At 49.1% G+C, this 21,035-nt stretch overlaps 1 protein-coding gene across 1 annotated transcript in view; it reads left to right on the forward strand.

Moving 5' to 3' along the window:
* Nucleotides 1-20,184, forward strand: part of FKBP5 (FKBP prolyl isomerase 5) — a 123,372-nt gene extending 103,188 nt beyond the window's left edge. The window contains exons 6-11 of the mRNA XM_038749408.1: nt 1,253-1,409; nt 8,709-8,799; nt 10,727-10,810; nt 14,239-14,424; nt 17,014-17,253; nt 19,140-20,184. Coding sequence (XP_038605336.1) covers nt 1,253-1,409; nt 8,709-8,799; nt 10,727-10,810; nt 14,239-14,424; nt 17,014-17,253; nt 19,140-19,232 — 851 coding nt within the window. The 3' untranslated portion in view covers nt 19,233-20,184. The remainder of the gene's footprint in view (nt 1-1,252; nt 1,410-8,708; nt 8,800-10,726; nt 10,811-14,238; nt 14,425-17,013; nt 17,254-19,139) is intronic.
* Nucleotides 20,185-21,035: the final 851 nt, after the last annotated feature.

Raw genomic sequence — 21,035 nt, forward strand, 5'->3', positions numbered from 1 at the left:
TGAGCCATTGGCCTAATGTGGGTTCAGTCTTCTAGGGCCCTTAGGGTGACATAACAGACCGGTTCTGAAGCTCCCATTTTGGGGAGCTCAGGGTAAGGGCCTCGAGGGGGTCCACGAGGACAAGAATGTTTATTTTTCCCAAGGAGAGATGGATTTGTTGCCTGTGTAGGGATGAACTCAGAGATGAAGCTTACAGGAACTTTAATTGGTTTGGGCCACCTCAGAAAGGAGGACTCCAGATTCCTTCGTTCTGCCCTGTCTTTGAATAAAGTACATTGAGTTGTGCCAAATATTAGCTGACTCCAATTTAGGAGAAGGCCTCAGACTCAGGTTGAACTTTTCTTGACTAATAGAGATATTTCAGGAGTTTATGGATTTCTTTTAGGGGAGTCACTTGGTTGTTTTCAATTCCCATTTGCTCAGTAAGATCAGAGGCTTGCAAGTTTAGAAAAAGGAGCTTTCTTGTCAATTACCGAAATCTGGGAGTCAGAAGAATATGGGCTCTAGTCCAGGCTCTGCCACTTGTTGTGTGACTTTGGACAAGTCACTTCACTTCTCTGTGCCTCAGTTCCCTCATCTGTAAAGTGGGAATGGGGACTGTCAGCCCCAAGTGGGCCATGGAGTGCCCCCCCGATTACCTCATATTTGCCCCAGCACTTAGAACAGCACCTTGCACAAAGTAAACACTTAACAACTACCATAAAAAAAAAACAAACAAAAAAAGTATTAAAATACTAGTGGGAAATATTTGAATATTTCACTTTCTAGTAGAATTCCCCCCCAACCATCTGAAGAAAGTTTCCTGGTATCATGAGTTTGCATTTCTTTGCATTTCCCATTTGCAAAGGACTGCCTGGCATTTGTCTCCCACTCCTCCTTCCTGGGAGGGCACGGCCACAGGGTGTACAAAACGGGGAGGATTCTGAAGCCCAGAGAAAGCAAAGTCATCCAGCAAGTTGACAAAGAGCAAGGCAGGGGACTCACAACCTTTGTTTACAACCTGGTGTTGAGCCTCTTCTGATGGCCAGTAATCCCGGCTTTCCCTTCACTGTGGAGAGCATTTAGGAGCCCAGGAGAAGATAGCCCTCCGAGACTGGGCTGGTTAAGCCCTGAGAGACACATCACACACATGGGTCGATAGAAGCAAGTGATGAAACCCAGTTTGTCCATGACGCCTTCTCCGCAAGAGGCCAGGCCGAAGGGGCCTCTCCTGGCAGTGATTTCACAACTTCTCTTTTCTCCCCCTCCTCAGTTCACCTGGAAGGCTACTGCAGCGGCCGGACCTTCGATTGCCGAGATGTGGCATTTGTCGTCGGGGAAGGGGAAGACCACGACATTCCCCTCGGCATTGACAAGGCTCTGGAGAAGATGCAAAGGGAAGAGCGATGCATTCTGCACCTCGCCCCGCGGTGAGCACCAGGCCTACCCGGTGATGGCGGTGAGGGGATCTGAGCACCCTCAAGCCGAGTGGGTGCCGCCGTCAGGACTGATGCTGTCAGGGAAGACCAGGAATTCGGTCGGTCAGGGGGGCAGGAGACCGTGGCGTTGTGTGGGTTCCGGCCCGGTATCGCTGTCTTCCAGGTTGCTGGCTCTTGAATGTGTTTCATTCATTCATTCAGTCATCAGTCATATTTATTGACTGTGTGCAGAGAACTGTACTAAGCGCTTGCAAAAGAACAACACAACAATAAACAGTTACATTCTCTGCCCAGAACGAGCTCACAGGCTAGATTAGGGTAGACAGACATCAATACAAATATGTAAAATTACAATATGTAGTGCCTTGTGGCTGGGACCGGGAGAGAGCAAAGAGAGAAATAAAATTATAGATATATATATACATAAATGTTTTAGGGCTGGGAGGGGGAAGAACAAAGGGAGCAAGTCAGGGCGACACAGAAGGGAGTGAGAGATGAGGAAAAGTGAGGCTTAGTCTGGAAAGGCCCTTTAGAGGAGATGTGTCTTCAGTAAGGCTTTGAAGCTGGGAAGAGTGGTTATCTGTCGGATTAGAGGAGGGAGGGCGTTCCAGGCCAGAGGCAGGAAGTGGGTTAGGCGTCGGCGGCGAGACAGGTGAGATCGAGGCACAGTAAGAAGGTTAGCACCAGAGGAGATTCTCCTGGCTCTGTTTCAGGGCAGGATGAAGAGACTCAAACAAGAAAGGCATCTCTTGGCTTGTCTTTCACCTGGCCATTCACCACTCAGAGTGAAGGCAGAGGGCTGCTCTCAGTAGAGCTAAGCGCGGTCAGCGCTTAGAACAGTGGTTTGCACATAGTAAGCGCTTAATAAATGCCATCATTATTATTATTATTATTAGGGCCAGGGGGTGTGGTGGAGATCCGGATCTAGCTTGGCCCCAGCTCGGTTTCTGGTCCTGGGCCTAGGTGCTCGTAGGGTGTTGGAGGGGTGGGAGAGAGGGCGAAGGGGAGCTGTGGAAGCTGTATGCTCCTTCCCCTCCCCTTCTTCTCACACCCTTGCTCTCTAGACCAGCAGGAAGGGATGATGGTGAAGGGAAATGGCTGATTGACTGTCGTTTGGAATTGGGCCCCCTGTTCTTTCTCCGAGTCCCCAAGAAAAGCAGACATTTCCTGCCCCTCGTAGCAGCAGATGAGTCACTTCCTGTATGTTCACAGGGGTGACATTCCTTTTGTGGCTTTGAGATTTCCCTTCACCATGACAAGCATCCATCCCTACTCCCGAGACCAGTACTGTTGGGGAAGAAAAATCTTCCTTAGGAAAATGATTTCAACCTCTTGGGCCCAAGATAGAAACGCAGCAGATTCCATGAGATTTGGCTACTGGCTCCCTGCGTTGAAAAACTGTAGTAATGCCAGCGTTAGGGGTGTTCAGCTAACAACTGAGATTTCCCGGCTTTTCTTATCAGATTCCACTAGGCACTCTCATTTGGGAGCTACTATGGTAAGCCCTAAGCAAATCCAAAGGTTTCTGTAACATTTGGATTAATAATACATAATTGCTAATCCAATAATCCCTCGTTCCACCTGTTAAATTTTAGCAGGTGCTTTGTCTGTTCTGTAAATGACAGCATCTCATCTCCAGTTTGGTTTTTTTGGCAGCGGGGGACCAAGGAATGGTGAGGGGGGGGGCAGGTATTTCTACTCTGAAATGTACTTTTATCTCCTGGATTTGAGTTTCTTTGATAATCTTCATTGTTCCCTGGAAAAGAAGCTTTGGTGACCTTTTAATTGTAGACAAGGATTTCAGCTTCAGTGTTACCTGAAGATGAAAATATGCCTATGAGAGTAGGCTCGTTGATTAAAGAGTAGCCTAGTGGAAAGAGCTTAAGCCTGTCTACATGTTTTGTTTGGTTGTCTGTCTCCCCCTTCTAGACTGTGAGGCCGTTGTTGGGTAGGGACTGTCTCTATATGTTGCTGACTTGTTCTTCCCAAGCGCTTAGTACAGTGCTCTGCACACAGTAAGCGTTCAATAAATACGATTGAATGAATGAGTGAATGGGAGCCAGAAGACCTGGGTTCTAATCCTGGCTCGCTGGGTGACCTTGGGCATGTCACTTAACTGCTCATCTGTAAAATGGGGATTAAGACTGTGCACCCCATGTGGTATACAAATCGTGTCCAACCTAATTATCTTGTATAAGAATAATAATAATAATGATGATGATGGTATTTGTTAAGCGCTTACTATGTGCCAGGCACTGTACTAAGCGCTGGGGTGGATACAAGCAAATTGATTTGGACACAATCCCTGGCCCACCTGGGGCTCACAGTCTCAATTCCCACTTTACAGATGAGGTAACTGAGGCACAGAGAATTGAAGTGACTTGCCCAAGGTCACCCAGCAGGCAAGTGCTGGAGCTCTACCCCAGAACTTGGTACAGGGTGTACCACAAAGTAAATACTACTTTAAAAAAAGTGTCATGGCCCTGTGAAAGAATTGGAGCCAAATGATTATTCTTCTGCCCCTCACTCCTGTCCCCAAATGGGCCTGAGCCTTGGGAATCTCTGGGATTCCCTAAAGGCCAACAATAACCAGTGCTGAGAAGAGGCGCTGGCATTTCCGCTCATATATTCTGATGGCCGAGTCCAGGGGGAGAGGCAGGGAGAGAAAATAATGGTTCAGTTTAGGACACTTGACCAACAGGGCCTTCCCTCGGTCCTCCCGGTTTGGATCTGGGTCTGAGAAGATGAGGATCAGCTGGGCAGAATGTGTGGGAAGGCGTGAGGATTCTCTGTTAGCTCTCGTGGTATACATGGTGGCATCTGGTTTGTTGCCATAGCGTAATGCCCTGGGAGGCTTAGAATGGTTTTGTTTATAATGCATAATCAAGTGCTTGAAACAGAGAGGCCAGTACTTTCAGCAAAGCCTGGGGAAATTCAGAATGTAACCGCTCAGACCAACAGGACTTAATTTTCAAGAGCGGCCAGTCCACTGGACTGCTCCGTATTAGGTGCTCCAGGCGAATACCCCTGGGCTCACCTCAAGGTTGTCTCTTCTCACTGAGCTATATTGACAGACTATCAGCCCAGTTACCTGATCCCTAAACTGAGCTCCTTTGGACAGGGGACGTGCCTACCAACCTATACCTGTTGTATATATATATATATATACATATATATATATACCTGTATATATAACAATATACCCGTTATATTCTCCCCTTCCAAATGCTTAGTACAGAGCTCTGCATATAGTAAGCGCTCAGTAAATACCATTGATTTTACGTCTCCACTCCCCTGTCTGCGGTCCTCTTCCATACCAAGAAAAAGCTCTTGAAAGAGGATTTGGGGAGGAAAGGTGCTCCCGTTTACCCATGGAAGTATCAAAAGAAATAGTCCCTGTCTGGGTCACAGTGCTCCCTATGTTCATTTTGCAAGGCACTCTCTCTCTCTCTCTCCTTTGCCCTCATTTCTCAACGGACAATTCAGGCCGAAATCACACCCTGCTGAGAGAGGCGTTTCAAGGAGCCCGGTCCGCGGTGGAACCCAGCTATTTCTAGGGAAGGCTCCGGGCCTAAAGACCGTGGTGACCCATATCCAGCTGTTTGTTCTCCCTGCCTGTTTCCGAGGGCATTTTCCTTTCTACTGATTGTCTCAGCTCGGTTGTGTCCTGGCGTGAAGGTTATTAGCACGGTCAGGATAAAGGTGTTTGTGTGTTTACTGTGAGTTGAGGTATTGCCCAAGTTGTATAGTTTACAACGTGAAGCAATCAGCACTCATATGCTATGTAATATAAAACGAAGGAAGGAAAATCCCCACATGAGACTTGGTGGCATTCAGCTCCCCAGGGTTCACCTCACGTCCCCTTGCTACACAGTAACTCACCGTAGAGTGCGTATATTCATTCGCTCATTCATTCAATCGTATTTATTAAGCGATTGTGTGACGAGAAGCAGCGTGGCTCAGTGGAAAGAGCACGGGCTTGAGAGGCAGAGGTCATGGGTTCAAATCCCGGCTCCGCCGCTTGTCGGCTGTGTGACTTTGGGCAAGTCACTTCACTTCTCTGGGCCTCAGTTCCCTCATCTATAAAATGGGGATTGAAACTGTGAGCCCCAAATGGGACAAACTGATCACCTTCTATCCTCCCCAGCGCTTAGAACAGTGCTTGGCACATTGTAAGCGCTTAACAAATACCAAAACTATTATTATTACACAAGTGCTCGGGAGGTGTGTGAGAATCCAAGTGTTTAGGTAACACAGAAGTACCGAAGTAGCAATAGGAGGGAGGCGGGGAGGTGGGTAGGGGCTAGCAGTGGTCCCTGACCAACGAACTCTGCGCCATCACACACCCGATATTATCACTCGCTCCAGCTCCCGTTTGCTGGGCAACTTTATTTTTCAAGCCAGGCCTGATACACATACAGAGTGGGAGGACGGAGACCTTAATGGATTGAAAAGTTGGAAAAAATGCGTGGGATCACTTAGTAAAACTTCATGTAGTACACTGTCAAGGTTGCGGGGGGGGGGGTGTGCCTTTTCACAGAAACTCTGGGGCTTCAGAGTTGAGATTGTGTTTTGCTCACATGTATCTGTTGCCTCTGAACTCACTGTCCTTGAACGCATTTAATTTGAGACATTATTATTAGGGTGATTGTTTTCAATCCGGGAGCTAGGATACTGGTGGACCAGGTCTAGGCTTCAGTCAGTATTCTTCTAAATGAAGCAGTGTTTTATTAATAACAACAATAACAATAATAATAGTGTTTCTTAAGCGCTTACTATGTGCTGGGGTGGATACAAGTAAATCAAGTTGGACACAGTCCCTATCCCATAGCGGGCTCACAGTCTCAATCCACATTTTACAAATGAGATAACTGAGGCCCAGAGAAGTGAAGTGACTGGCCCAAGGTCACACAACAAACAAGTGGCAGATCTGGGATTAGAAGCCATGGCCTTCTGACTTTCAGGCCTGTGCTTTGTCCTCTGTGATTTGCTGCTTCTCTGCTTCCCATGTCTTGGCAGGGGAGTTGCTGCCCAGGTTTACCTTGAAGAGGTAGCAGGATAATCAATCAATCGTATTCATTGAGCGCTTACTGTGTGCAGAGCACTGTACTAAGCACTTGGGAAGTACAAGTTGGCAACATATAGAGACAGTCCCTACCCAACAGTGGGCTCACAGTCTAAAAGGGGGAGACAGAGAACAAAACCAAACATACTAACAAAATAAAATAAATAGAATAGATATGTACAAGTAAAATAAATAAATAAATAAATAGAGTAATAAATATGTACATACATATATACAGGTGCTGTGGGGAAGGGAACTCCTGCTTCCAGCTATCGGAGCTCTGAATGGGGAGAGCACTTGTGGCCTCCAGTAAAATAGAGATCTTGAGGATGGCTAGAGCAAAGACCAGCAGCACGGCCTAGGGGATAGAGCCCGGGCCTGGGAGTTAAAAGGATCTGGGTTCTAATCTCGGCTCTGCCACTTGTCTGCTGTGTGACCTTGGATAAGTCACTTCCCTACTCTAGGCCTCAGTTTCCTCAGCTGTAAAATGGGAACTAAGACTGTGAGCCCCATGTGGGACAGGGACTGTGTCCATCCCAGTTACCTTGTATCTACCCCAGCCTTAGTACAATGCTTGGCACACAGTAAGTGCTTAACAAATGCCACAGTTATTATTATTATTAGGGAGGGAATTTCTTGGCAGAGGGGAGAGCACGAGTGAGAGTTTGGCAGTGAGAATGAGGTACAGGGAGTAGTTTATCTTAAGAGGAATGGAGATGGAAAGCTGAGGTGTATTGTAGAGAAGCAGGGTGGCCCAGTGGAAAGAGCTCAGGCTTTGGAGTCAGAGGTCATGGGTTCAAATCCCAGCTCTGCCAATTGTCAGCTGTGTGACTTTGGGAAAGTCACTTAACTTCTCTGGGCCTCAGTTACCTCATCTGGAAACTGGGGATTAAGACTGTGAGCTCCCCGCAGGACAACCTGATCACTTTGTAACCTCCCTAGCACTTAGAACAGTGCTTTGCACATAGTAAGCGCTTAATAAATGCCATTATTATTATTACTATTATTATCGGGAGAAGCGCAAGGGTGAAGCAGATAGGAACAAGGAGGGAGAGGGCTTTGGGTACTGATAAGCCAATGGTTTGGAGTTTCATTCATTCATTCATTCAATCGTATTTATTGAGCTCTTACTGTGTGCAGAGCACTGTACTAAGCACTTGGGAAGTACAAGCTGGCAACATATAGAGACGGTCCCTACCCAACAGCGAGCTCACAGTCTAGAAGGGGGAGACAGACAACAAAACAAAACATATTAATAAAATAAATAGAATAAATATGTACAAGTAAAATAAATAGAGTAATAGATACGTACAAACATATATACATATATACAGGTGCGGTGGGGAGGGGAAGGAGGTAAGAGGGGTGGACAACCATGGGGGTTTGGGAGGAATGGGGAGATGTGTGGTGCAGTGTGGTGTTTTAGGAGAAAGATCTGTGCAGCAGAACGTCATGTGGGCTAGAGCAGGGAGAGACTGGAGACAGGGAAATCAGCAAGGAGATCGATGCAGTAGTCGAAACGGGATATGACCAGTTCCCAGAACTTCCTCTGGAAGTGGGAAGCAGCGTGGCCTAGTGGAAAGAGTGTGGTCCTGGGAGTCCCAGATGATCTGGGTTCCAATCCTGGCTCCGCCTCTTTAATGCTGGTTGACCTTGGGCAAGTCAGTTCACTTCTCAGTGCCTCAGTTCCCTCATCTGTAAAATGGGGATTAGGACTGGGAGCCCTTTGTGAGACAGGGACTGTGTCTAACCCACTAAGCTTGTCTCTAAACCAGCGCTTAGTACAGTGCCTGGCACATAGTACTTAACAAATACCATAATAAAGCACACAAAAAAGTGAAAGTGACCCCCGAGGATCACCCTTTGACGAAAGTACGTGCCTCGTTAAAGGGTCTCCAGGCCAAACGGTAGCCAGGGGCACAGTCCGGCAAAGCCAGGGGCATAGCGCGCTGCAGGAAGTTGGGCATCCAGAGCCCTGATGGAGAAGCAGCCTCTGGAATGAGAGGGACCCAGACACTCTGTCCATTCATTCATTCAATTGTATTTATTGAGCGCTTACTGTGTGCAGAGCACTGTCCAGCCCAGCTTCTCCCAGTTGCTCAGAGGATATCTGGTCCTCCGTCCCCTGGTTAATATTGGGTTTGCTCCTGGGGGCCTTGGACACTTGGAAGGCTTTGAATTTCTGGCCCCCTATCCACCAGTTCCTTTTCTGCTCTCTGTTTCAGGTATGGGTTTGGAGAGGCAGGGAAGCCAAAATTTGACATTGAGCCCAATGCTAAGCTCATATATGAAGTCACACTGAAGAGCTTCGAAAAGGTAAGAAAATGCAACTTTGCCAAAACCGTGGCCCGTTTCCTTCTCCTCCCCAGCCTCCTCCTTCTTGAAGGCACACGAGAGCTGGGGGGATCTGTGTCATGTATATACAACCATCCTGTAGACTGTAAGCTCGTTTTGGGCAGGGAATGTGTCTGCTTATTGTTGTGTCATACTCTCCCAAGCGCTTAGTACAGTGCTCCGCACACAGTAAGCGCTCAAAAAATACGATTGAATGAATGAATGAGTTGGGATTTTGCCTCTGGTGTGCATGTGGGCTGTGAAGCCAGTCAATCAGTAGAATTTGATGAGCACCTACTGTTCATTCAGCTGTATTTATTGAGCACTTACTGTGTGCAGAGCACTGTACTAAGCGCTTGTACTGTGTGCTGAGCACTGTTCTCTTGCCGTCAGTGTAGGATGGAAGACAGGAGGATCTTGAGGCTCTTATTCTGTTCCCCTGTGTGTGCCGGGTAGAGGCCATATTTGCTCTTCAAGGCTCGTTCTTTTTTCTGAGCCCAAGACAAAGAGAGGCAGCATCACCCAATGGATAGAGCATGGACCTGGAGCTCAAAAGGACCTGGGTTCTAGTCCCAGATCTGCCACTTGTCTGCTGCATGACCCCAGGCGGAGCACTGGGGTGAGAATCCATCCCACTCTTGGGCCCAGGCTCTACCCATTAGGCCACGCTGCTTCCCCATTATTGAGCGCTGACTGTATGCTGGGCACTGTACTAAGCGCTTAGAAGAGGGTACAATAAAACAGCGGGTTCAAGTCCCGGTTCCGCCAATTGTCAGCTGGGTGACTTTGGGCGAGTCACTTCACTTCTCTGGGCCTCAGTTCCCTCATCTGTCAATAGAGAAGAAGACTGGGAGCCCCCCGAGGGACAACCTGATCACCTTGTAACCTCCCCAGCGCTTAGAACAGTGCTTTGCACACAGTAAGTGTTTAATAAGTGCCATCATTATTATTATTATTATTCTCTGGGCCTCAGTTCCCTCATCTGTAAAATGGGGGTGAAGACTATGAGCCCCCCCATGAGACAACCTGATCCACCTTGTAACCTCCCCAGTGTTTAGAACAGTGCTTTGCACATAGTAAGCGCTTAATAAACGCCATCATTATTATTATTATTATATCTCTGTGCCTCAGTTACCTCACATGTAAAATGGGAATTTCAGCCGTGAGCCCCATGTGGGACATGGACTGTGTCCAACTGGATTACCTGGTATCTGCCCCAGCACTTAGAAGAGTGCCTAGCACATAGTAAACACTTAACAAATGCCATTAAAATAAAAAGAGATTTGTGCTCTCTCAAGGAGCTCTGGAGAGAGCCAGAGTACCCCTTGACTGTGTACCCCTTCAGCACTTTGATACTTCCCTGGTGATGGTAGCAGAATAATAATAATAATGGCATTTATTAAGCGCTTACTATGTACAAAGCACCGTTCTAAGCGCTGGGGAGGTTACAAGGTGATCAGGTTGTCCCACGTGGGGCTTGCTCAGCAGAAGCCAAAGGTTTTTGGGTTCTCAGGCCAGCGAACTCAGGCTTCAACTCCCAGGCTCATACTCTTTCCACTAGGCCATGTCTGTTATGAAGTTTTAGAACGCTTCAGGATGTTCCCACTCCTCTCAGCCCTAGGGTGTCGGGGAGGCTAAGTAAGGGAAAAGCATTCTGTCCTTGACCTCTCATCTCTCCGCCACTCCAACCCACCCTGTGCCCCTGGACAGTCAGTACTCAAGACGATCTAACAAATTTTAGCCTAGCAGGGAGCTGGCTAAAGGCAGGTTTGGGGGTCCACAAGGTTGGCCGGCTGGGTGGTTCTGTGAAGACCACCAACAGTTCTCGGGATCCGTGGAGGAGGCGGGGCCTCAGTCGGTGCGTTTTCCTTCCTTGCCTTCTAACAGTTGTTACGACTATTGCGTTCAGGCCAAAGAATCCTGGGAGATGGACACCAAAGAGAAACTTGAGCAGGCTGCCGTTGTCAAAGAGAAGGGAACAGTGTACTTCAAGGTGTGTGAGTACTTCTCCAAATTCTTCTCCACTTGAGTGTTGCGGGGAAAGGATTTGAGTGGGCTGTTTCTGTTCCCTGCTGTCATAATTACCAGCCCCTTTCTTCAGAAGGACAAGCCTCCTCACCCCACATTTTATTCATTTGTTCGTTCATCTGTATTTATTGAGTGCTTATTGTGTATAGAGCACTGTTCTTAGCGCTTGGGAGAGGACAGTATAACAATAAACAGACACATTCCCTGGCCCCAGCCAGCTCCTTGGAGGGGATGGAAGATTGGGAGGCAGGGACCAGGGAGATCACCAAATGAAAAGCCCCCGGGCCTCTCCACCAGAAGCTAACAAGGAGCAAAGTGGACCAATTGAAGATACACCTTTCTCAAGCAGCCAAAACTTAAGGAGGCCCGGGAAATTACACCCTGGGAAACTGAGAGTTACTGTCCAGTTGGCCTGGCCTTGTCCCCGGATAACTTCGAGAACTTCTGGTTCTCCTAGGCCATGATGGGCAGGAGGCCCAGCAATGCCTCCCAAATCCCGTTTTCTCTGGATATTGCTCATGTGGACCGGGGCAGGGTAGAACAGGGTGTTATGTGGGAGTCATTTGTCCGCCGTGACCACGTGTGGGTCAGGGGCCTTTGCAAGGTAAACAACCTGCCAACCAAGAAGCTATTAGTGACGGGGTGGGCCAAGCCTCTTGCCAGGCACCTTGGCAGCTAGCGTGCCCTCATGTGATCTGTGGGATGCCGCCCTGGGCCAGGAAATACAGCTTGGAATTTAGAATCCACCAAACAGGAAGAAATGGGTGTGATTCTGAATCGGTTCCGAATTCAGGATTCAGTTGCTATCTGGAGGAGGCTCGCTGGCCCGTGCCCCAAAGCTCTGTGAGTAGACGGAATATCAATGGGTCCCCTTTTCGTGGGGCGAGCCCCAGGTACAGTACACACGGAGACTGTGGAAGCGATGCTGAGTTCAAGTTGTTAATAATAATATATAATAATAATTATGGTATTTACTAAGTGCTTCCTGTGTACCAGGCACTGTACTAAGCATTGGGGTGGATACAAGCAAAAAATAATAATAATAATAATAATGATGGTATTTGTTAAGTGCTTACTATGTGCCAAAGCACTGTTCTAAGCACTGGGGTAGGCACAAGATTATCAGGTTGTCCCACGTGGGGCTCACAGTCTTAATCCCCATTTAAAAAATGAGGTAGCTGAGGCACAGAGAAGTTAAGTGACTTGCCCAAAGTCGCACAGATGACAAGTGGCGGAGCCGGAATTCGAACCTACGACCTCTGACTCCCTAGTTCTTTCCACTAAGCCACGCTGCTTCCCTAATCAGGTTGGACACAGTCCCTGTCCCACATAGGGCTCACAGTCTCAGTCCCCATTTTACAGGTGAGGTAACGGAGGCCCAGAGAAGTCAAGTGACTTGCCGAAGGTTACACAGCAGACACGTGGTGGAGTTGGGATTAGAACCCAGGTTCTTCTGACTTCCGGTCCTGTGCTCTATTCACTAGGCCATACTGCTTCCCGTGTGCCCAGTGTGCACAGTCTGTACCCTCTGACAAGAGGGTGGGGCTGGAAATCAAAGTAGAAGCAGGAGGAGGGCGGCTAAGAAACCATGCTACTTTGGGGCCAGAAAACTCAAAGTCCGAGGCACTGCCCCTGAATGTCCTTCGCCCAGACAGTAAAAGATCTTTCCCCTTTAGGCAGAAGGTGGAGGCTGGGGGGTTTATTCCAAGAAATAAGTTGTCTAGTACTTCTTTTGTACTCTCCCAAATGCTCAGGACAGGGCCCCGCACACAGTCTGGGCTCAGTAAATGCTCATAGTTGACTGATGGATCAATCCGCCAAGCTAGCTATCTTCCTCCCTTCAAAGCCCTACTGAGAGCTCACCTCCTCCAAGAGGCCTTCCCATACTGAGCCCCCTTTTTCCTCTCCCCCTCCCCATCTCTCCGCCCTACCTCCTTCCCCTCCCTACAGCACCTGTATATATGTTTGTACAGATTTATTACTCTATTTATTTTATTTGTACCTATTTACTATTCTATTTATTTTGTTGATGATGTGCATTCAGCTTTAAATTCTATTTGTTCTGACGACTTGACACCTGTCCACATGTTTTGTTTTGTTGTCTGTCTCCCTCTTCTAGACTGTGAGCCAGTTGTTGGGTAGGGACCGTCTCTAGATGTTGCTTGTACTTCCCAAGTGCTTAGTCCAGTGCTCTGCACACAGTAAGCGCTCAATAAATACCGAATGAATGAATGAATGAATCTGAGTTCCTTTCTTTGCTAACCGCCCAGTGTAAAGGCCCTTACCTGGTGAGCTAGCTGTGGGGAAAGCTGTCGTTTTCCCCACATCCTCTCCCCTTCTCATATCAGTCAGTCAATCCCTCAGTGGTATTTATTGAGTGCTTACTGGAGGCAGAGCACTGTAGTAAGTACTTGGGGGAAAGTACAGTGCAGTATCACCCTTCAGATGGAAGACCTACACTTGTGTCTGTTACATTGTACTCTCCCAAGCGCTTAGTACAGTACTCTGCACAGTGAGTATTCAATAAATACAATTGACTGACTGACCCACGAGTCAAACCAGAGCCAGCTCCATCCTTCAGTTCTTGGCCAGTGGCTGGCATATTTCTTTCAAGAAAAAGGGGTCACTCTCCTTCCTAACGCTGACGTGAGCTGGCTGTTGGGCTGAGCCTGCTGGGCCCTGGGCAGTGCAGTAGCCTGGGGTGATGTGGGGTGTGTGTGTTGGGGGGGGGGAGGGGTGTGTGTGTGTGTGTGTGTGTGTGTGTGTGTGTGTGTGTGTGTGTGTGTGTGTGTGTGTGTGTGTGTGTGTGAGAGATGCTGGCTCATGACTCCGGGCTCCAGCTGGAAGGAGAATAATAATGATGGTATTTGTTAAGCGCTTACTATGTGCCAAGTACTGTTCTAAGCGCTGGGGTAGATACAAGCTAATCAGATTGTCCCACATGGGGCTCACAGTCTTAATCCCCATTTTACAGATGAGGGAACTGAGGCACAAAGAAGAGAAGGGACTTCCCCAAAGTCAGACAGCTGACACGTGGTGGAGCCGGGATTAGAACCCACGGCCTCTGACTCCCAAGCCCGGGCTCTTTCCACTAAGCCACGCTGCTTCTCTAACTGATTCCCTGGCAGGACTAGGGAGCGGCGGAAAAAAGCGGAGACTCTATCTCCCCCTCCCGCCTCCCTCCCTCACTCCAAACTGTCCTTCTTTTCTCTTGTTGGAAGAGGGAGAGAGATCCAAATTCCTGGTGGTCCCCTGGTCTTGGGATGAAAGGGCATCACCCATCTTTTGACTTAGAGCCTAGTCACTCTTCATGAGCTTATTTATGTGGCAGGTGGGTGGCTGGGAGGACTTTGCTCTCTGGACTTCTAGCCTCTATCCCTCTCCTCCTCTTAGGGAGGCAAGTACATGCAGGCCGTGATTCAGTACGGGAAGATCGTGTCCTGGTTAGAAATGGAGTACGGCTTATCGGAGCATGAGTCCAAAGCTTCTGAATCCTTCCTGCTGGCAGCATTTCTGAACCTGGCCATGTGCTATCTGAAGCTGCGGGAGTACCCCCGGACCATCGAGTGCTGCGAGAAGGTAAGGGGCTTCCCCTGGCTCTCCCTTGCCTCCTTGGCTTCCTCTCCCCTTGCTTTCCTTGGCCTCTCAACTGCTTTGGCCTCTCACAACTTCTCGGTTTTCTTTATGGCATTTGTTATGCGCTTACTGTAGTGCCAGACACCATACTAGGTGCTGGGCAAGGTACAGGGTAATCAAGTTCATTCATTCAATCGTACTTATTATTATTAATAATAATAATAATGATGGCATTTATTAAGCGCTTACTATGTGCAAACCACTGTTCTAAGTGCTGGGGAGGTTACAAGGTGATCAGGTTGTCCCATGAGGGGCTCGCAGTCTTAATCCCCATTTTACAGATGAGGTAACTGAGGCCCAGAGAAGTTAAGTGACTTGCCCAAAGTCACACAGCTGGCAGAGCCGGGATTTGAACTCATGACCTCTGACTCCAAAGCCCGGGCTTTTTCCACTGAGCCACGCTGCTTCCCCGTTTATTGAGTGCTTACTGTGTTCAGAGCACTGTACTAAGCGCGTGGAAAGTTGTATACAGTCCCTGTCCCACATGGGGCTTACGGTCTTAATCCCCCGTTTTACAGATGAGGAAACTGAGGCACAGAGAAGTGAAGTGACTTGCCCATGGTCACATAGCACACAAGTGGCAGAACCGGGAATAGAACCCAGGTCTTTCTGACTCCCAGGCCTGGGCTTAATAATAATAATAATAATAATAATAATAATAATAATAATAGCATTTGTTAAGCGCTTACTATGTGCAAAGTACTGTTCTAAGCACTGGGGGCGATACAAGCCAATCAGGTTGTCCCACGTGGGGCCCACAGTCTTAATCCCCATTTTACAGGTGAGGTAACTGAGGCACAGAGAAGTTAAATGGCTTGCCCAAGGTCACACAGCTGACAAGTGGCTGAGCCAGGATTTGAATCCATGACCAATAGGCTACGCTCCTTCTCGGTCCATTCCTAATGGCCAAGAATAACTGAGTTTTGAGGTGGTCTTCCCCAGAACGCCCCAAGATGTTAGATGTTCCTTGCCAATTAATCAATCAGTCAGTGGTTTTTATTGAGCACTTGTGTGCAGACTACTGTACTAAGTGCTTGGGAGAGTACAGTATCACAGAGTTGGTAGACATCTGCCTTGCCCACACCAAGCAAATTAGGAATCCATCAGAAGGCACCTTATCAGGTTCCATTTAAAAGCAAGAAGGAGGTCAGCTATTGATTACTCAGGAGGACATCGAATCACACTCTCCTAGTAATAGTAATGATTTAACTGCTTACTATGTTCTAAGCGCTGGGGTAGATGCAAGCTAATCAGGTTGGACAGTCTTCCTGTCCCATATAGGGATCTTAATCCCTTTTGCAGATGAGACACAGAGAAGTTAAGTGACTTGCCTGAAGTCACACAGCAGGCAAGTGGCCGAGTCAGGATTAGAACCCAGGTCGTTCTGACCCCCATGCTCTGTCCACTAGGCCACACTGCTTCTCATGACGCTTGTCTTGCTGTTTGGTGACCTCTCCGAGCACGGGGTCTAGGAGACCCCTCTCCATCTCTCTGCCGACTCCGCCGGGTGATGTTGGGCAAATCACTTAATTTTTCAGGGGCTCGGTTTCCTCACTTTTAAAATAGGGATCACATACCTGCTCTGCCTCCCTCCTCAGACTGATCAGATTGTGTTGAATCTACGCAATGCCTAAGCACTTAATAATAAGCATAATTAGTGTAATTATTATTATCTTCATCTACTAATCCAACCGGGAAACTATGCAAAGACCCTGAGTTCACAAGCACGCTCTTCCGCCCCCACGTCAATCTCCCATACAGTGGAACTCCAGGAAAGATTTCCAGGGGTTACCCAGGCCAGCCTGGAGAAACGCCTCCGTGCTTACCGGGGTTTGGAGCGGAAGAGAGGGGAGAGCGACAGTTTATACTAGGCGAGTGCGCTCGTGTCCGCGTGTCACTCATTTTACTCCCACTGTGACCCCATGGAGGGAGCCAGACAGGTGAACATAGTAAGCGGTAATAGTTCTCCATAACATAGCATAGGTGAACATAATAATAATAATAATGGCATTTATTAAGCGCTTACTGTGTGCAAAGCACTGTCACAAGGTGATCAGGTTGTCCCACGGGGGGCTCACAGTCTTAATCCCCATTTTACAGATGAGGTAACCGAGCGACAGAGAAGTGAAGTCACACAGCCGACAATTGGCGGGGCCGGGATTTGAACCCACGACCTCTGACTCCAAAGCCCGGGCTCTTTCCACTGAGCCACACTGCCGTCAAGTGCTTCTAGTAAGCACTTGACAAATGCCATTAAAAAAAAAAAAATGAGAGAGACCCCGAGGAGCGAAGCTCCGAGGGAAAGAAGTCATGCAGTGGAAGAGTAGTTGGGAGGCTATTGCTCAATCCCCGATCCTCCCTTTGGGAATGGAATCATTTTCCCAGGTGTCCCGAAAGTTGGGCTGGTTGGGTTCGTCCTGGGCTCCCTCTCCCAAGCTGGACCGGCGTGTATCGAGAGGAAAGGTGACTGGGTTGGGGGGGTTGGCTGGACGGCCGTTTGGCCTGGCTCACCGGCTGGTCGTGCGTTTGCAGGCCCTGGGGCTGGACCGCGCCAACGAGAAGGGCCTGTACCGGAGGGGCAAAGCCCGGCTGCTCATGAACGAGTTTGACTTGGCCATAGAGGACTTTGAGCAAGTGCTGAAGGTGAACCCTCAGAACAGGGCCGCCAGGCTGCAGATCTCCGTGTGCCAGAGGAAGGCCAAGGAGCACAACGAACGGGACCGGAAAGTCTACGCCAACATGTTCAAGAAGTTTGCTGAGAGAGATGCTAAGGTGGGCACGGCGCGGGGGTCCCTCCCCCTGCCCCCGTCGGGCTTCTCAGGGAACGTGAGGGCAGGGAGACCGAGTCCTGAGGCCAGGGTCCTGAATTCTGAGGGCTGCTGGCATCCCCAGCCTTAGCAGCCCAGGTCAGGGTCGACAGAGAAGAGCTACGGTTTTCAGGGCCGGGCTGCGGTTCTAATCCAGAATACTAATACTAAGGGAAGCAGCATGGCGTAGTGGACAGTCAGAAAGTCATGGATTCTAATCCTGGCTCTGCCACTTGTCTGCTGTGTGACCTCGGGCAAGTCACTGTACTTCTCTGTGCGTCAGTTACCTCATCTATCAAATGGGGATTGAGATTGTCAGCCTCATGTGGGACCGAGACTGTATCCAACCCAATTTGCTTGTATCCACCCCAGCTTAGTACAGTTCCTGGCCACTTAACAAATACCACAATTATTATTATTAATTATTGCTAATGGAAGAGCGGTCCAGGCAGCATGTCAGAAGCCTCGGGAAGCTAATTGGACTCTTCCAAACCAAACAGAAACTCCATCATCACTGTAGCAGTTTTTGCCGGAATTGGCTGAGTCACTTTGCCCAGAAGCTGAAGTCCCCTGGGTCTGTTACCAAACGCCCTTGGGAGCTGCCCTCCTTCCACCTGAGAGTTCAGTGTTCAGAGAGAACGGGCCTGGGTTCTAATCCCGGCACCGCCACTTGTCTGCTGTGTGACTGCGGGCCTGTCACTTCACTTCCCGTTGCCTCAGTTCCCTTGTCCGCAAAATGGGAATTCAGTACCTGTTCTCCCCGTGTGGGACCTGATTCATAGTAAGCGCTTAACAAATGCCATCATTATTATTACGTACTGCAGCAGTTAGGAGAGTGCCTGGCACATAGTAAGCACTTAACAAATACCATTTAAAAAACCCCCAAACAAACAGTGACAGAAAAAATCCCAGATCCCTGACTTCATGTGTCAGGCCCCCCCATAGATCTACAGAGCCTCACATACCCTATAGGTTACCTGGGTCCCTTCACCAAGAGAAGTGGAAAACCAACTAGGGGCTTCTCAGAGCTGAGGGCGGGGGCCACTAATTGAAGGACCGGATCTCTCAGTCGCCTCGGGAGAAGGAAGAGGAGGAGGGATGGGCTCTGATTTCCCCCTTCCCTGTTTGTTCCCGTCCATATATAATAATATTAATAATAATGATAGTATTTGTTAAGCGCTTACTGTGTGCTGAGTGCTGCTCTCAGAGCTGGGGTAGGTACAAGGTAATCAGTTTGTCCCACGTGGGGCTCACAGTCTTAATCCCCATTTTACAGATGAGGGAAGTGAGGCACAGAGAAGTTGTGACGTGCCCAAAGTCACACAGCTGACAAGTGGAGGGGGTGGGATTAGATCCATAATAATAATAATAATAATGATGGTATTTGTTAAGCGCTTACTATGTGCAAAGAACTGTTCTAAGCACTGGGGGGGTTACAAGGTGATCAGGTTGTCCCACCGGGGGCTCACAGTTTTAATCCCCATTTTACAGATGAGGTAACTGAGGCCCAGAGAAGTTAAGTGACTTGCCCAAAGTCACACAGCTGACAATTGGCGGAGCCGGGCTTTGAAGAGCCTCTGACTCCCAAACCCATGCTCTTTCCACTGAGCCTCGCTGCTTATCATGTACAATCATGTCCATATCCATCATTTATTGATTTATATCAATGTCCGACTCCCCCTCTAGACTGTAAGCTTGTGGTGGGTGGGGAATGGGTCTACCAATTCTGTTAAACTGTACTCTCCCAAGGGCTTAGTTCAGTGCTTTGCACCCAATGAGCGCTCAGTAAATACCATCGGTTGACTGATTGACTGGTAATTCACTCCCTTGGTCTGCTGTGCCCCGGTACAGGTGGAGGAGGCCAGTAACCCAAGAGGCTCAGCCTGCCAGAAAGGAGAAGAAGATCAAGTGATGGACGACAAGGACATGGATGGCCATGTATGACAGGGCATCAGAGAGAGATAGCGAGAGAGAGAGAGAGAGCGCCAGCCTTCCCAGCGAACTCAGCCCCCTTCTCCATGGGCTTCTACAGAACTCAGGACTAAGCAGTGTTTATCACAGAGTTTGCCGCCGCCTAAGTGGCCCGGGAAAGGGATGATTGACCCGGCCACTTCCCGAGAAGCCCAGTGATGTTGCTGCCGCCCCAGCCCCAGCGGAGAGGGAGGTGGACCCACCCCCGGGGCCCTGCGGATCGCTGGTAGAGGTCGGACCGCCACGGGATCAGTCCGGCTCGTTCGGTCCTCGTCTCTTCCCTGGGGTCCTCCAGGAGCAGCGTGTCCCCCCCCTCCGCCTGAACACCCCCCGTGCCCCGGGCAGCCAGCCGGTTACTCAGACCTGCGTACCGGGCTTCCTCCTCGGTTCTTGGGATGGTTTCGTTTTTAAACGCACCAAAGTGCTCCCAATACAGCGTTTTAACCAGTAGAACAGCTCTGGCAGAGCATCAGGTGGATGCTTACCACCGGCTCCCCGCAGCCCGCAGGGCTTCAAAGTGGGAAGGGGCCGGAACGGGCCCTCCGCCGCTCCCTCCCGCCCAGCCTCCACGGGGCCTTGGCCAAAGGGAGTTTGGGATCGGTGGCTTCCCTGGGAGAGGTCCTTTACCTTGGAAAGGTGAAAAAATAGCATTCTGAGTTCGGAAGGCGCTCTTCTTTTTCCTTCGACGTCTCTCCGGCCTTTTAGGAAACGATGTCAAATACAATACCTCCTGCCAGCATCGCTACTGTTCGGTTCCTCATTTCTACTCTAACCCGTATTTTGGAGAACGAATAGCTTGATCTTATTATGGTAGCAGTCCCTGGGTGAGGTTATTTACCCAGCTGTATAAAATTGGTGCAGCTTTTTTTTCTCTGTTGTTATTTAAAAGTTTACCAGAGTGCAAAAATATATATTGATTTTTCAAGAATTTGAGTTCCACTCTTCTTCTGCAGACATTTTTGGGTTTTTGACTTTAAGAAGCCTTGGTATTAGAGTGTGTGTTGGCTGGGCCGGGGGCCCACTCTGCTCGGGGGTGGTCTCCGGTCTTTGCTGTAGCCGGTGGGGAAGGAGCGTCTGCAGACGTCATGGGCTCAAAATGTTGGAGCCCCTGTGGCCGGCCGCTGTGAGGGTGGGCCCAGGTGGATAATAATAATAATAATAATAATGGCATTTGTAAAGCGCTTACTATGTGCCAGGCACTGTTCTAAGTGCTAAGGTAGATACGAGGTAATCAGGTTGTCCCACATGGGGCTCACAGTCCTAATCCCCATTTTACAGATGAGGGAACTGTGGCCCAGAGAAGTGAAGTGACTTGCCCAAAGTCACACAGCAGACAAGTGGCGGAGCCACAGTTAGAACCCATGACTTCTGACTCCCAAGCCCGGGCTCTTTCCACTAAGCCACGCTGCTTCTGCCAAAGGATGAGCTGGCCTCTCGGTGCCCGGTGTCCATTTTCCCTCCACTGCTCCCCCCACCATCTCTTTGGGCAAGTCGCTTCCCTGGGCCTCGGTTACCTCATCTGTAAAATGGGGATTAAGACTGTGAGCCCCATGTGGGACGGAGACTGTTGTCCAACTCAATTTGCTTGCATCCACCCCAATGCGTAGTACAGTGCTTGGCACATAGTAAACGCTTAACAAGTATGTTATTGTTAGGTAAGGAGCATGACTTAGTGGATAGAGCACAGAGCTGGGAGTCAGAGGGTCATGGGTTCTAATCCCTGCTCTGCCACTAGTCTGCTGGGTGGCCTTGGGTAAATCACTTAACTTCTCTGTA

Source organism: Tachyglossus aculeatus, chromosome 7 (genome assembly GCF_015852505.1).
Source record: "Tachyglossus aculeatus isolate mTacAcu1 chromosome 7, mTacAcu1.pri, whole genome shotgun sequence".
In the NCBI taxonomy this organism is placed as follows: domain Eukaryota; kingdom Metazoa; phylum Chordata; class Mammalia; order Monotremata; family Tachyglossidae; genus Tachyglossus; species Tachyglossus aculeatus.